Here is a 15,442-nt window from a genome sequence, read left to right as displayed (position 1 = left end):
ATGTCTGAACAGTGCATGATCTCTTCTAGTAGATTCTGATGCTTTGTTTCAGGAGTATCTTTGCAGTATTTATTTCAAGTCCTTCAAGTCTTCTTAAACATTACTTTTTAGTCTGTAGATTTTAGATTTTGGGAAACAAAGGTGACTTATTGATGCAGAAACCATAACTTAATCTTTAGATGAACAAACGTGAAATTACACAGTATGCCTTGTTTTGCTAGGATAAGGATGAGACTGAAGCTGTTAAACCGGTGCAGGACTCAGAAATGTATGATGGTAATCCAGTTCCTGAAAGTATTAGGTCTGATGTGTCTGATCAAGAGGAAGATGAGGAAAGTGAAAGCGGTCCCGTGGCAATAAGTAAGTAATTTTTATAGCTCATTATTCAATGTTTTCACTGTAGTTTTGACCAACTAATTTTACAACAGGATTTGCACAAAGTACTGCAATGCAACAGCTTCCCTCACAGATTTTCTAGTCAGGTCTTTTCCAGTGAAACTTTTCCAGTACTGTGTTTACTAATATCATGTCAAGGGTTAAATGTTCCAATTAGAGGAGCTTTTATTCTTTGTAACCAGTAGGTCTGTAGAAATGCATGTTGGAATCTGATTCGTTGTTTAAGTTACATATCCTGTCTCAGCTAAACTTAATGTTTCTCAACCTTTAACCTGAAGGATGTGAAATCTGCTCAAATTTTTGGCAGTTTTGCATTTAAAGGATGATCTTTTGAATATGCTTCTCTTTAAGCTTGCATATTTTTAATAATTTTTTTGGTCCTGTTTGTGGTCTTACACCAACTACTCATGGCTTTGTTTCCCTTATATTTACATTCTTCACACCAACTTGCTCAGTAACTTAGATTCTTCACACCAACACAATGGTGTTTGTTGGTAACATAGCTTATGTGGAGCATATGGATCTTTTAAAGTAAGTCATCGCTGTATCTTAATTTCAAAGAAAGTTTTGAAGTATGAGTTATAACTGATCATTGCAATAAATTCCCAAAAGGGATTTGGATTTTGCAGCCTGACTTTCACTCTGTCAGGCTCTGTCAATATGTAAATCCAATATGAAGATTGTTTTACATTGACTTGCTTTCAGGTTTATCAAAAGCAGAAACCCAAGCTCTGACTAACTATGGCAGTGGAGAAGATGAGAACGAAGATGAAGAAATAGACTTTGAGGAAGGACCTGTTGATGTGCAGACATCACTACAAGCCAGCAGTGAAACAACAACTGAAAATGAACAGGTACACTGAAGTTGTAAACACAGAACAACCTAAGCCAGTGCATGGCTTTTCAGACAAATCTCTGTATATAACATCTCAGTTTTTCTTGTTGCACTGTTTTCATACTGACAGAAGTAGAAGAATAATACAAGAAATTACATGAAAGCAATGGCTGCTACATACAAAATAGCTACTGCTCGGTCCCCACCTAAATTTATTATTGGTATGGCTGATGCCAAAATGGATGGATGGACACGCACAAAACTACTGTTTAAATCTGCAATCAGAGAGAATGTTAAGCTGCAGTAGAAAAGATTAAACTTTCAAAAAAGCATCAAGTTTTAAACTGTTAACTGGTTCTTCCTCTGTGTTTGCTGACATCAAGTTCTAATTGGGCTTTCCTTTGCAGAAGCCGTTGACTCATGTATTCTAGCATGTCTTTGATTTGACTTTCCTCTTCATGTGATACACTTTTCTAGAACAACAGTGAAATGTTACTGGCTTTTCTATTGTCATTTCACTGTCATTTCCTTAAAAACATTTGGATGTGTGTGACCTGGTTCGGGAGACTTGTCAATCTTTACATTTCGGTAAATAAGATTGACTTCTGAGTCTTTTGAAACTTTGGTTTACTTAATGGCTACTAACATTTAGGCAAGGATGTAGCTGGAACATTTTACTTTAAAGGCTAAAACAATAGATCTTTTTCAGTGGAACTAAAGAGTTTACCTGGGAACTACTATAGCAAAGGGAAAACTAAATGCTTAGATAAAACACACGTCAGTGCTAATAGTTTGTTAAAGTGTGGTTGACCAGCTGATGAATAGAGAGTAGAACTTGCTGTCTTTATTTCAGACTAGTTAAAAGACAAAAGCATGGAGCAAGTGTACATTGTGTGTCTAGTTAGCAAGGAAGAATAAATTAGCCAATAAGCTATGAAACTGATTTGTTCAATTTGTTCTAACTTGTCTTCACCTTCCCCAATAGACTTCAAACCAAGAATTGAATAAGACAAAAAGCAGTGAGATTTTGTCATCGGAACAAGAACGTGTTAATGTTAAAGGTAAGCCCAGTACACAGTAGCTGAGACATTAACACTTCTATATGAATTTGCATATTGGGAGAATTATCTTGGACATTGCTTGTGATATACGTAATTAAGAGGAAGAACATCAATTTTGCAAGAGTTTAGTGGGCTGGCTTTTTTTTTTTTCATGGAATGGTGTCAGTTGACTAGAAATGTCTGTGTTGATACAGGCACAGCAAACCTTTTAAAGAGAAAACCTGGAATAATCTTACATGGTTTTGATGCTTGACAATAGTGTGAATTTTGGTTGATTGTTGCAGCTTTTGGCACACAGCTGTAGCAGAACTAATTTGTCTGTTGCAATATTTTGATGTTCGGATTTGTCTAATACTTGCTTTTTCCATTACTGCCATTTACTAGCAATTGAAATTACTTTATATTTTAAAGATTTATTTCTGTGAGTAATGCTGTGTTGTAACTGACAGAAATCATTTTCTGTCAAAAGACAGAAAAGCTACTGGGTGGTATGAATGTTACTTATAATCTAACTGTTGCTACCACCTTTTCTTGTGTTTTTCTGTTGCAAATATTGGTTTTGTTCTTGGTCTTTTTTTGTAGGCTAAAAGTAGTATTTGAGTAGATTCTGTGTTGCCACAAGAATGTGGCAAAATGCTAAGGAATTTATTGTTCTCTATTATATCTCCTTATACCAGGAATTAATATTTTACAGGAGGTCATATATGTCTGGAAGTTGGTTTTTGCTTGGTTTGGTTTTGGGTTTTGTTTTTTTTTTTTCTTTAAAAGATGTATCAATTCAGAAATCTTAAGTCAGATACTGTTTTGTGACACTTGTTGATGCTTCAGTGTATGAGAGTACAGGTAACTGATGTTTTATTTCAATCAGACTAATTCACTTTGCTCATTTGTATCTTTGAATAATAATTTGTAAAAAAATAATCTGAGATTTTTGTATGCTCAGAATCCTTTACAATCTATACATTTTTAAAATGTAGTTTTGTGGGTTTAGGTGAACAAGATGTGGCTCCAATTTTGCCTCATTACCTCAATGTCATGGAGAATACACCGCCTTTACCGGTCAATACCCCAGAATCCTTTATAACAGCCAGTATGAAAACAGAAGAGTCAAGCTCATCTTTACCAGTAAATGAAACTCAAACACTAGATACAACGTGTGTAGGAAACAAATCATCTGCTGCAAGTTCCGACAGCTCCATGGCTGGCAGCCCTGATACGGAGTCACCTGTGTTGGTGAATGAATTTGTACGTATATTTCAGTTAAGATACATCCAAGAGAAAACAGAAGCTTTTTTCTCTTTCAGTGGTGTTTCTAGTTTATTTCTAGTCTTGTTCAGTGTTCATCTGCAAATTCGGTATGGGCATTGCTTTTTGATGTACTTTATTACAATAGTCACAAATCTAGTTTTGGAGTGAAAATAAAAAAAAGTAACACTATTCTCTTAAATGTCACTATTTTTCTTAACAGGAAGCTGGTTCTGGGAATGTCAGTCAAAAATCTGACGAAGATGACTTTGTGAAAGTTGAAGACTTGCCTCTTAAACTTGCAGTGTATTCAGAGGTATTTTGCTATTGCTTGTGGGGCTGTTGTTTAGAAGTGCACACCCTAAATGTCTTAATTATCTAGATGGTGGTAAGAATTATCCAGAACTTTGATTTTTTTTTTTTTCTTTTTTGGTTTATCTGTTACAAAGGCAGATTTAATGAAGAAAATGGCAACCGAGGCGCAAACCAACAGTTTGTCTGATGAATTACTGGATGGAGGTGGAGCTCAAGATCAAGAATTAGTAGGAGACGCCCAAACTCTGAAAGAACCTGGTAAAGATTATTTTCTAAATCCTCTACATGTAGTGGGAAAACACTCCAGAATGCCTAAAATTTCAATATCTTGTTATCACTGATTGTAAGCAGTTACTGTGGTGCTGAAAAAATACGCTTTTGGTTATTGTGCATTTGAAAATGATGTATTGATATGAAGGGATTTTGCATTCCATGTTCTTCCTGTATACTTCTCTTTGATTCTGTGGCTAATAAAAATAAACATAATTAAAATGCATGTTATAAATTAATAGTTTTGAAACTTACTGAAAGGGAATAGTGTTTTTGTACTTGTAACACAAGCTTGGGTTTAAAAATTTTGCAAATTCTAATTGCTATTATCTGATTTTAATAATGCTCAATATAATTTGCTCACAGACTGCTCAGTGGTTTTGTAATAGAAAATTTCAAGAGACTTTTCAGAATAGTAAAGTATCTGTGAATAGGGAAAATAAAGTTATCTTCTATATGATGCCTACCATGAGGTGGAAAAAACTTTCAGCGTGTATGACAGCAATAAAGGCGTGTCACTGTCATAAAACAGTACTTATGCAGCTACAAAAACTTAATGGTAATGAAGGTCAAGGAAACTTTTTTTTTTTAAATATAATGTTGATATTGTGACACCAGTTATGGTATTGTATTGTTAGGCTTGTAGTCTTCCCGTGGAGGGTATAGTAATGGCATATATAAGTGCATCAATTGAGTATTCTGATGGTGGTAGTTTTCTGGTATTTCATCAAAGTGCTTTTAATGGATGCTTACAAGGAGTTGAAATGTTGCTTTTGTTGCTCTTAGACAATAATGAATATCCTCTTATTTTACAGAAACTTTTGGAGCTCAGAGCGCATGAGAATAACCTGAAGATACCTGCATTTATAAACTCCATGTATACAAATGCGTATGGAAGATCAGCACTAATTTCCCAGAACTCTGGAAGTGTATAAAAATGTAAAATCTTTGACACACTGCCTCATAGGGATAGGTATGCTAACTTCTGCCTGGGGCAGTTGGAACAGCTGGAACTGAATCCTCTTCTATTCAGTTTTGCTGCACTGTTCTTTTTCTGTCTTAATCTTTTTTTTTATTTTTTATTGTGACTTGTTTAGTAATTTTAAAATTGTTCAAAATGGTAGTTTTAAATAAAGTTTGGACTTGTCTGTAAATTTGTCTTTTGAAAGATTTTCCTCTGGCTTAAAAAATGGTATGCAGAGTTTGCTGTAGCAGTTTGTTACTCCTCTTTAGAGAAACACTGCTGACTTTCCTGGGATAAGAATCTCTTTTTTTCTTGTTTTCCAACTTCTACAAATACGAGGTGTAGACATGGTACACACCTACATGTTGTCTTTATAGCCTACGTATAGCTGGACTGTAAAAAAAAAAAAAAACCAGAACCAAAACGAAACAGAAAAATTCTTGTTGTTGGCCAGTGGAATTAATTTCTAGCAGCACATTTATCCGAGGTGAAGTAAATTCCTTGGTTTTGTACTTAACTGCAGAAACCATCTGTGTTTTTCTGCATTTTCTGTTTTGCACTTTCAGTACGCAAAGGGATAAACTGGTCTGAAAATGTTGAGTATCCTTTCACATGTCACACTTAAAATTGCTGCAATTGAAAGCCTGTAGAACTCGTTCCTAAAGTATTTGACCTTGTAGAGGGTTTTCATGTAGGAAGGAAGAAATTTAGGAAATAGCAATTAAAGTTAATGTTTAAAAAAACGGTTAAAGTCAGCACCTAATGAAGTCTCATGGCAAAGGCGGAATTAGGATTGTAGAAAAGTAGATCAGAAAACTTGAACCAGAACAAAAGTTTTCTTCAGTTTTTCAGATCAGAGTAGCTAAGTCGTGAAATTGAGGTAGAAATAGCTTATTCAGCAGATTTGCTGCATGATAGAGATCCTGTTTACCTTAAACAAATACAAGGCTTTTCTCAAAGCAGTTCAAAGGCAATGGTCATCTTTAATTCAGGCTTGTCTTCCTCGTGAGCTTAGCGTAATAATACGGCTCTATGCTGTGGCAGTCTAGCGACAGTGAAGCTGAAATATGCCTGAAGTTTGAATAAAATGAGTGCGATTCTTCTGCGATTTCTTTTATTATTTCTTTTAGTTTGTTGGTTCTGAGTGTCTCCAGGTGTTATGAATGAATTTTGAAATGGCAGATTACAATCACATACGTTTAATCTTCAAAGACAAAAGTCTAATGAAAGGTTTGAAGATACCTTAGTTACTGCGCAGGTTTAAACTCATGGGGATACTGTGTGCAGGAAAAACTTGGCAATTTTGAGGACATTGTGACAAAGGCAAACCTGGGAAAGCAAAACAAAGTTAAAGTTTTTAATTACTGACTTGGCACAAGAATCATTCACTAGATCTAAAAGAGGACTTTTTCATAAAGTAGAACAACATTTGTGCATATTTGAGACAAACCTAGTTTATATGGTAAATCATTAAACTCTAAAGCTCATGAGCATGCACCGCTCCTGAATTCTTGCCCTGGAACGGTCTGTAGGAACAATGCACTGAGATGGTGTTTCTTTGGTCATATGTCCTTCACAGAGTGGTTGAGGTTGGCAGGGATCTCTGGAGGTCATCTTGTCCAACCCCCCTGCTCAAGCAGGGCCATGCAGAGCTGGTTGCTCAAGCCTATGCCCAGATGGCTTTTTAATATCTCCAAGGATGGAGACTCTGCAGCCTCTCTGGGGAGCTGGTGCTAGTGCTCTGTCACTTTCACAGTCAAAAAGTGTTCCCTAACGTTCAGAGGGAACCTCCTGTGTTTCAGCTTGAGCTTTGGATACTGAAAGTAGACTATGAGGGCACAAACAGTAGAATTGCTGAGGAAGTCAAGCACTCTTTTATTCTGATGCCAGTCCTTCTATACATACGTAGTTCAGTTCAAGTAGAAGGTTTTTCAGTGGTAGTAGAGAAGATCTTGCTTAAAAAAAGAGTATAGGAGACTGTGTGAAGGAGATAGGAGAAGCAGTCTTCTGCTTGATACATGACTTGGCTTCCTTACTAATCTGGACCAAAAAGAATGTTATTCTTTACTGTCCAGTGTCCATTGCAGTTCATGACTTCAGAGACAGCTGTGTGGAGCAAGGAGTACAAAGAATTCAGATCTAATGATTTTTTAGGATGAAAGTTAAGAAGCCAGAGCTGGGTCTCTTCCCCAAGATGGGGTTTGCTGTATAACACCCCTCTGTTCCTGCTGTGTAGCAAATGACCTAACAAACCATAGAACACAGGGGTGCAGAGTGAAACCAACTCCTGTTGGACTTGGACTCGTCAGTACTGGAAGTATCTGCTCCTTCTGGGAGGAAGGTGGAATCATTGATTTCTTACAACAGATTGCAACATTGCTTGTGAAACTTTATTTTCATCAGACCCCATATTGTATCCAGAAGTGATTTGTGCTCCAAAACCAATTACAGCGTTCACAAAAACTAAGCATTAAGGCAACAGAAAACCCGTAGCAACTTCGGGTTGCTTTTGCTGCAATGCTAGTGTTTTGAACTGTAGTTATTTCTACAGGGTTGCTACCTTGCATAACAACAAGGAGTTCAAACAAAACTTAACTCTTCAGTGGTAAACTTTGAAGAACATAAGTTAAACTGTAAGACTAAGTGTCTCATTTCAAGAGAAACCTTCACCCATTCTGTACAGGTTGCATATTCATAGAACATTTATTCAAAGACAGCCTGGAACATTTCTTGCCCTACTTTTATATAAGCTTCTCTCTCCTCATTTGTCATGAGAGACACAAGCTCTGGATTTTCACTGACTTCGGCATATGAACGCGGCTGACCAGCTACCATTACAATCGGACCTTGCGTTTCCTGTTCCTCTTGGTCAGAGTTGCTGCCAGCTGCTTGCGTTCCTGCTCCTCTGGAGTGCTTGGCATCTTCAGAGTCACTGGTGTCACTGCCCGACTCAGGTAGTTTGCTTCTGACAACAGGAACCTGGTCTGTGCTAGATGATGACTTGGATTCGTGGATCAGAAGAGTCTTGATGATTTCGTTATTGGTGACGGTTTCTTTAACGCTTTCTTCAGTTTCTTCAGAAGCATTTACTCCTAATACACAGCACTAAGCGTTAGAGGCGTCAATAGTTTACAGTTACCACAGGCATCCTACATGGTTTTTTCTACTCTGGATCTTTTTTACCCACCCTTTAGAATTCTCCTGGAAGTGCAGACATTTCCAAGAGCTTTCTGCTTTAAAGATTACCACTGATGTTACTGGACTGTTACAGACAAAAGTTTTGGGACCTGGCACCTGACCTCTGGCTTTCGGAATTCTACCTAAACAGTCTAAAGACAAGTTTTTAGAAACTAAGATCTGATATCCACTAGTGCAGAATTGAAGCATTACTCTACATTCTAAGCCAAGTTATTACATTTTCAATGGGAAAGCTATATTTAAATACAGCAAGGCTACTGAACAAAAGTATTTGCTAATGCTTAAAACTTACCCACGCTGTTGTTGGCTGTTGTTGCTCCTTCCACAGTGCTCTCTGACAGCCAGATAGGTTGCTCTTTAGTTGCTTTCTCTCTCGTTTTCTTCTTGGGCTCAGAGTCTCGGACATCGATAACCAAGTTTTGGGTGTACATATTGTCAAAAGAGGAACTTCTGTTGGCCCATTTTTCAGGTCGGCCGCAGGATTCCAGCACACTCGAACCCACCTTCTGATCAAAGCTGAATGAAACGTCACCCATTTTGGACAGGTTAAATACAGGCAAGACGCCTTCCCCCCCAGTTCCCAGTCAAGAAAGACCAAAAAAACCATGTTTTGTCAGCAGACTAGCTTTAACAAGTGCTCTATATTTAAAAAAATTGCGTTCCCCATTACTTCACCAAAGAGGCAAGTGATTCTGAACCACTGTTTTTGCGTGGTCTCTTCAGCTGTGCATCCCTGGGTGAAGCGCACTGACACAGAAACACGACTTGAGCACAGGAAAGGCTGTGAACGTATTAGCCAAAGGACAAGTCTGTGAAATTACTCCTTAAACCCAAAAAAGGGGCAAAAATAAAACTATAAATGCATGACAACAATTTAGAACGGCTTATATATATTACAGGCTTCTTCATTAAGCAGCTGACAGTACTGAACAAAGAGTGGAGTAGGAAGTAGGTTGCGAGATTGAAGATTTTACAACTGGAAAGTTGGGGGGGTGTTTTGTATTGCTCAGAATTTCTGGGGTTATCTTTATACCTTTCTGATAACTCGGGTATTTCTGTTGGCTGAGGCTCCAGCAGGTCGTACGGCAGAACGATATCCTCAGTCTCCCGCAGCAGCGCGAAGATGGGTTCGATCTGCTCGTTGAATTTGGCGAGCAGGGTTCGAGCGTCGCGCTTGGGAAGCGCCGAGGCGTCTTCTTCCACTTCAGTGTTGCAGTAAGTGCAGCGGAAAGTCTCTGCAAGGTCATCCAGAGTGGAAATTCTCATGTTCACAGGATGCGAGGGGTGAGCAGTACCTTGTCAAGAAATCCACAGCCTGGACAATCACCGAGATGTTCTGACTGCGCTGGACGTTTGTTCACGTTAACGAGGGGAACTCAAGTTATACAGGCAAGCCGGGGGGGGTGGGGAGTTTTTTTGTTGTATTTTTGTTGTCTTGGTTTTTTTTTATTTTATTATTATTATTTTTTCTTAGAAGGACTGATATTGACACACTTGCCATACAAGAGAAAAGTCTATACGGGGGGAAAAATTAAGCTGCCTAGACATGGAGCGCCATCAGATAGCAAGGTTTATTTTTTTCTTCTCTGATTTCATCTTTTTCTTAGTTCATAACATAAGAGAAGGCATTTGCAAGCATAAAGAGCATCTGGTTTTAGTTGTTCAGAGTTCTAAAGTTCAAGAAGACTCATTTAGAGTCAGAGCATACACTAAAAACATTTTTTTTTTTTTTTTTTTGCTTATGACATAAGTAGAGAATTAAAGCCTATTTTATTAAAATCTGTCAGCAGCCTCAACCTCTGTATTTCAGTAACTTGCCAAAGTCCCTCCATTTAGCACAAAGGGGTGATTTTTGCGAAGCGACAGCCGCCTCTGATATTTCGGGTCAGTCACTCAGAGCAGAGTTCATCCTGCCTGGCTCTGGGCTCCTTTCCGGCTACCGTGACCCAGACGTCAGCACCGTAGCTGCGCTTAGAGCCACGTAGTGCGATACGATGCCGTTTTAACTCATTTTGAAAGAGTGCTCTCTGTTTAGTCATTTTGATTCCAGAGAAAAGAAACCCGCGAGCCGCGATGCCTCTCCTGCCGAGGATGCGTCATGTTGCCCTAGAAGGAGCCCGAACTTCCCCGTTTCCAGCAGAGGAGCGGCAGAACCGTGCTTCTGGCCGCTCCTGCACCGCGCTCATTGCAGTAGGTGCCAGCAAACAGCTCTGTCCATCCGGTCCTACTCTTCCATCAGAAGAACTGAACACACAGATGTAACTAACAAAATTAACTGAACTAACAAATTTAAAACGGGGTAAAAGGAGTACTGTATTCTCATTTCCTTATGAGGAAGCGGGACTCACGAGAATCGTATCTGAGTAATCTTAACCCAGGTTAAGCGTCTTGTTCCAAAAAAAGCTGAGCCTGAAATCTGATGCCCAACCCCAGCTCGTACATTCAAGGTTGTTCTTCCTCTTCTTGGCCTGTTGGACAGAGACAGCTTTTTCCCCTTGCCCTCACCTCCCAGCTTCTCCCGTCCCAGGCCCTTGCCCACCAGCAAACAAGGGGTACATCCTAACAAACGTGCTTTTACCGCGGAGTTTGCACAGGAGCTAATTTTGTGCTATCAGTTATTCTTTAAGTGCAAATAAGTGACATAAGCAACATACCTGTAAATATATCAAAGAGCTGATTGACTTCCAGGTCCGTGTAAGTGCTGGAGCAAGATGGACATTTAAAGGAGGACCGGGTAGTTGAATCCCTCTCATCCGCCTCTATTTTCCGGCGTACGTGATCCAGTTTGTATTTTACCACGTCCACCAGCACCTTGTAATTGATGTAATAGTAATTATGCCTTGTGCTCTTCCCGTTAGGCCCCGTTTCAACTCGCATCCGCAGCTTCACGAGCTTGTCGGCCTTGAGCGTGTTGAGGACGGTACGCAGTTGTTTCCGTTCGTACTTGAGCAGCTGTAACAAGTCGTCCTCCTTCACGCAGGGGTAGCGGATCAGTACGTCGAGGGCCAGGGAATACTCCACTCCATAGAAACCACGCACTACATATTTGGCCAGACGCTTCAGGACTGCCGGGATCTCCGTGATAAAGTTTTGCTCTTCCATCAGGAGCTGAACCGCTGTTGGAAAGAGAAGTGCTGTACAACAAACAGAAGGGAGGGGAGCCGTGGTGAACCCTTCTCGGCGCTCGCAGACAGGTACAGAGCAGGTCGTTTGCTGTCTGCACTTCTGCAGGAGTCCCCACTGAACAGATTAATGTAAAATCCCTAACCAGCACCTGGGGATGGCCAACGTATCGATAGATATCAAAGGTCACCTAATCTTCAGGTACCATGATTACACCGGAAACATTCATGTCCTCTTGTGTAAAGGCCTACAGACAATATCTAGGAGAACGGTTTACAGACAGTTCATAATAATCCTCTTTAGAGGAGACAGCATAGTTAACGTGCAAGTCTAGGTCTGCCTGAAGAATCTGTTTTCATTCACAGGGAGCCAAGTAAGGTCTGAAGTGAACACCAGGCAAAAAATCTTTAGCTTGATTCATAACACAGAAAATAAGCACACATTCATAAGCACAAACACAGGCTGGGGGATGAAGGGATGGAGAGCAGCCCTGCCAAGAAGGACTTGGGGGTGTTGGTGGATGAGAAGCTCAACATGAGCCAACAACATGCGCTCACAGCCCAGAAAGCCAACCACATCCTGGGCTGCATCAAAAGCAATGTGGGCTGGAACTAGATAATCTTTAAGGTCCCTTCCAACCCAAACCATTCTATGATAACAACACGTGAAATAGATGAGTCTGTATCTCCCTTTGTGGCAAAGATCTTGCTCTTTGGGATTTTTCTGCTGGCTGCTGTGGTCAAACAAAGCACTAGCAAAGCTGGGGCACGGGACGCTCCATCTTGTATCCTCACCCAGCACAGTGTGCCTGGGGCTGTGCCTGCTTGTTCCACCACGCGAAGTCACCAGGGAGCACTTGCAGCACAACATTTTCCTCCCAGTATTCTTCTCCCCTGCACGAATCGGGCTTCTGGCAATAACCTAATCCCATTCAGTAGACTGTAACTAATTTTAATCAGTCCAACTGTCCTAACTGCTTCTTATTTGTAAGGAGTGGAGGGAGAAGCAAAAATTACGGTATGTTTCAATAAAGCACCATCCTGATTCCCTTCTTTGAGGCATGTTAAAATCCTATAGAAATATTTGATACCACAAATCTGGCCTCTGGCCAGATTGCTTTGCAGGGAACCATGCGAGGTGCAGCCCGATGGTGCTGGTGGAGCCACCGGGTCCAAAGGTGGGTGGTTGGTGGGATGGCATCTTGTGGCACGGTCAGCATGGCACCCGTTGCTGAGGGGCACCTTGCTCAAGCCCAGTTGACTGCATATCACTACACAGAGCTTCCAGGTGACCTTCATCAGAAACCCTGGTTAAACCAACAAAACTTATCTGCAGTAGCTTCACAGTTGAGCCGTAACTAAATTCACGTCTTGTGGGGGAAATGCTGCCTTTGGGTTAACAATATAAACCTGATGGTCTGAGGCTCAAAACCCCAAAGGCACCAGCACCACACTGACCTCTACTTCCCACTGGAAGAGCAGGGGAACACTGGAACAGGGAGGAGGTCGAGTCTCCATAGCTCAACTGGATAAGAACCCAAGCAGCCTGACCCGGCTTTGAGACTAGTTGTGCCATGAGCAAGGGTTGGACCAGATGGTCTCCGGAGGTCCTGGCCAGCCTAAATTCTTCTGTTCTGTTCCAAGAGAGTTAAATGTAACCACAGTAAGGAGAGAAGCTTTGTGAATGTCAGTTCCATGAGAGTCCTCCTCAGGCTGTAAGAAGAGCATTTCTATGATTTTTCACAAAAGCCTTGAGGAGGAAGTAATATTTTTTGGTTGTTATTATAGTTTTACTCTTTCACTTCTCCTTTGCCCTCATCCTCAAAAGAGGTTTAACTGAACAGTGCTCCTGACTGTCATGTGTTAGCGTAGCTCATCTCATGACTAGAGGGACAACGTTCCCTTCCCCAGGCGGGAAAGCACAAGAGCTTGAGCGGGTGTTCAACCGAGTCTCCCAGAAGCTGAATTCTGTTCTTGCTGCCAGTCAAGCCCTCGCAAGGGTATGACACACCGTCTGTGCACACGCGTGAGGATGTGTCAGTGGTGGGACAGGGCCATACTCTAGTCAAGAGTCAGGAGCTTGGTCTGCTGAAAAGACGTTTTAATAAAATCTTGGTGACTGCAATCCCATCTCCACCTCTTTACTCAACAGATGAGCTAGTGCGTTTTCTGCCAGGTAAAGGCGTGTGGAGACCTGCTGGATAACAAGTCACAGTGGCCGTCCTTGAGCCACTTGACCATGTTCGTGCCCCAGCTGCGCGCAGCAGGCAATTTCCCTTTCCCACCCTCAGCAAGGGCTCTCTGCTCTTAGGGCTGGGTAGGCTTGCCTTTGAAGGCAGGATAAGGGTATGCAGAGGAGATGTTGAGAACGTATGTTGAGAACGGCCGAGGAGCTTCAGACAGCAGAGGAGCTACCAGTGTGCAGGACAGCTTAGATTTCCTGCTCTGGACCCGGGGCTACGGGCTGGATTCCCACATCTGCTCTCCAGCGTTCTGACCCCAGGGGCACTTGAGCATAAACCACGAGATTGCTGGAGCAGAGACAAACACAGACTTCTTCCACAGAACACCACACTAACTTACGCTGAAGATTCATCTTTCTTCCTCTTTCTGGCCTCACAGATTTGGAATTTGTTTCTGTGCAGTGGCTTATACTCAGCAGGAAGGACGGACGGACAGTGACCTCAGCCAGCTCCAGAGATCAGGAGCGTCGCTTTGAGTCTCCTCAGGCTCTGGAGAGCCCTTAGCCTTGTCCTTCTACACTGTGGGCAAGTAGCCCAGAGAATGGAGGCACCAAAGCCTCCAGTATGTGCCCAAGGAACGCAGCCATCGCCCATTTCTGTAACCCCGTCCAGCCCCACTGAGGAGCACCAAGCGCAGCCCCAGCATCCGTATGGGAGATGGTAGCAGTCACGTGCATTAGTCTGGGCCAGCATCTCCAAAAGGGCCGAGGTGGCCCCTGTGTGGGTCAGTTTTAGATGAACTCCACTTAGATTGTGGCACTACTGAAAAAAAAAAAAAAAAGAACAAAAGCCAAAACCAGTTCTGTACCTAGCCTAGTCCTTGGCTAATGGGGGCAGAACCCTGACACTTGAAGGACTTGCGCTAGGAGCAGGTCTCATGACTGTTTTTTCTTACCCCAAGCCAAATACAGAATGAAATCATTTCAAAGGGAGTGAGATAAGTCGACAACATCGTTAAGGAAGGAGTAGGACCTGAACTGTAAGCTTGAGGTTTGCTGACCTATCAGTTCTCCGGACGAGTCCTTAGCCCAGGCGCGCGTTGTGTACCCGCATCTCCAAAGCCAGCAGGTGCTCCCAAGGGCTGGGAAGTCTGGGCTGCGCTGAAGTTCTTCCGAGCGCCTCAATGTTAAAAGCTCTTCAGGTCTTACAGCCACGGAAAGTATTCAGGGAAAGAGAAAAACCACCACCGCCCAAACCGAAAACCCACAACCAAAAACCACCCACAAAAAACCCCCACCACGCCCACACAACAGAACCCCCCATACATACATACACGCATAGCGTAAATATTACGAATATATCCTGGGAGAAGCGTGAAAAGCTTTTTTTCCCACAACAAATCCATAAAGCCCACTCTCCATTGGCTGTGGAAATTTAGATATGCAAACCTTTGATTCAATGTAAAAGGAACTGGCTTTCTCTTACAAAAATGGCTGAGTTTGTGCCAAATAAAGAACATTCACAGAAAATACAGCCCCCTCGAGAAGCTGCAAAAGAACCAAAACTGTATGTATTTTATAGTAAAAACTACATAAAATCAGAAATGGGGGGGGGGGAGCTTTCTCTACGGAGCTGTGGTATATTTGAGGCTGTATTTCTCCAGGCCATTTTGAAAAACCTCTCCATTTTATAATTGCCAAATCTGAAGTCCTGCGATGCAGGAAAACGGCGGATTTTTTAAAAGCTGTTGCGTGTTTTTCAGCTCGCGGGCAGCAGTTCTCCTCTAAGAGGAGCTTGAGGCCACTCTCCTGAAGGAGAGGAGGAGGAAGAGGAGCAGCTCCCTGCAGACAGAG

The 15,442-nt window shown here is 41.7% G+C and overlaps 2 protein-coding genes across 19 annotated transcripts in view; one reads left to right on the top strand and one right to left on the bottom strand.

Annotated features, from left to right (window-relative positions):
• The window catches only part of PCM1 (pericentriolar material 1), a 46,731-nt gene extending 41,455 nt beyond the window's left edge, over positions 1-5,276 (top strand). For all 18 annotated transcript variants that reach the window (XM_054203546.1, XM_054203548.1, XM_054203552.1 and 15 more), the window contains 7 exons: positions 222-360; positions 1,102-1,250; positions 2,217-2,292; positions 3,284-3,537; positions 3,761-3,853; positions 3,987-4,110; positions 4,938-5,276. In XM_054203546.1, coding sequence (XP_054059521.1) covers positions 222-360; positions 1,102-1,250; positions 2,217-2,292; positions 3,284-3,537; positions 3,761-3,853; positions 3,987-4,110; positions 4,938-4,963 — 861 coding nt within the window. In that variant the 3' untranslated portion in view covers positions 4,964-5,276. The remainder of the gene's footprint in view (positions 1-221; positions 361-1,101; positions 1,251-2,216; positions 2,293-3,283; positions 3,538-3,760; positions 3,854-3,986; positions 4,111-4,937) is intronic.
• Positions 5,277-6,119: 843 nt separating this feature from the next.
• Positions 6,120-14,535, bottom strand: LOC128910407 (general transcription factor IIE subunit 1-like). Its single transcript, XM_054203563.1, has 6 exons — positions 12,865-14,535; positions 10,939-11,400; positions 9,318-9,519; positions 8,577-8,800; positions 7,933-8,178; positions 6,120-6,415 (listed from the first exon to the last, which is right to left on the bottom strand). The coding sequence occupies exons 1-6, from the start codon at positions 12,980-12,982 to the stop codon at positions 6,330-6,332; spliced, it is 1,338 nt and encodes a 445-aa protein (XP_054059538.1). The 5' UTR covers positions 12,983-14,535; the 3' UTR covers positions 6,120-6,329.
• Between the last annotated feature and the right edge of the window lie 907 nt (positions 14,536-15,442).

The sequence above is a fragment of the Rissa tridactyla genome, chromosome 5 (assembly GCF_028500815.1).
Source record: "Rissa tridactyla isolate bRisTri1 chromosome 5, bRisTri1.patW.cur.20221130, whole genome shotgun sequence".
Lineage (NCBI taxonomy): Eukaryota > Metazoa > Chordata > Aves > Charadriiformes > Laridae > Rissa > Rissa tridactyla.
Note: the sequence above shows the minus strand (reverse complement) of the source record. Positions and strands in the feature narration are given on the sequence as shown.

Excerpts from the sequence above, each read along its gene's own strand:
- LOC128910407 (XM_054203563.1), bottom strand. The coding sequence starts at position 12,982 with ATGGCACAACTAGTCTCAAAGCCGGGTCAGGCTGCTTGGGTTCTTATC. Across the intron at positions 9,520-10,938 it reads GCTCTTTGATATATTTACAG|AGACTTTCCGCTGCACTTAC; the intron begins GTATGTTGCTTA and ends ATGACCTTGCAG. Across the intron at positions 6,416-7,932 it reads AGAGGAACAGGAAACGCAAG|GTTTGCCTTTGTCACAATGT; the intron begins GTCCGATTGTAA and ends TTGCTTTCCCAG.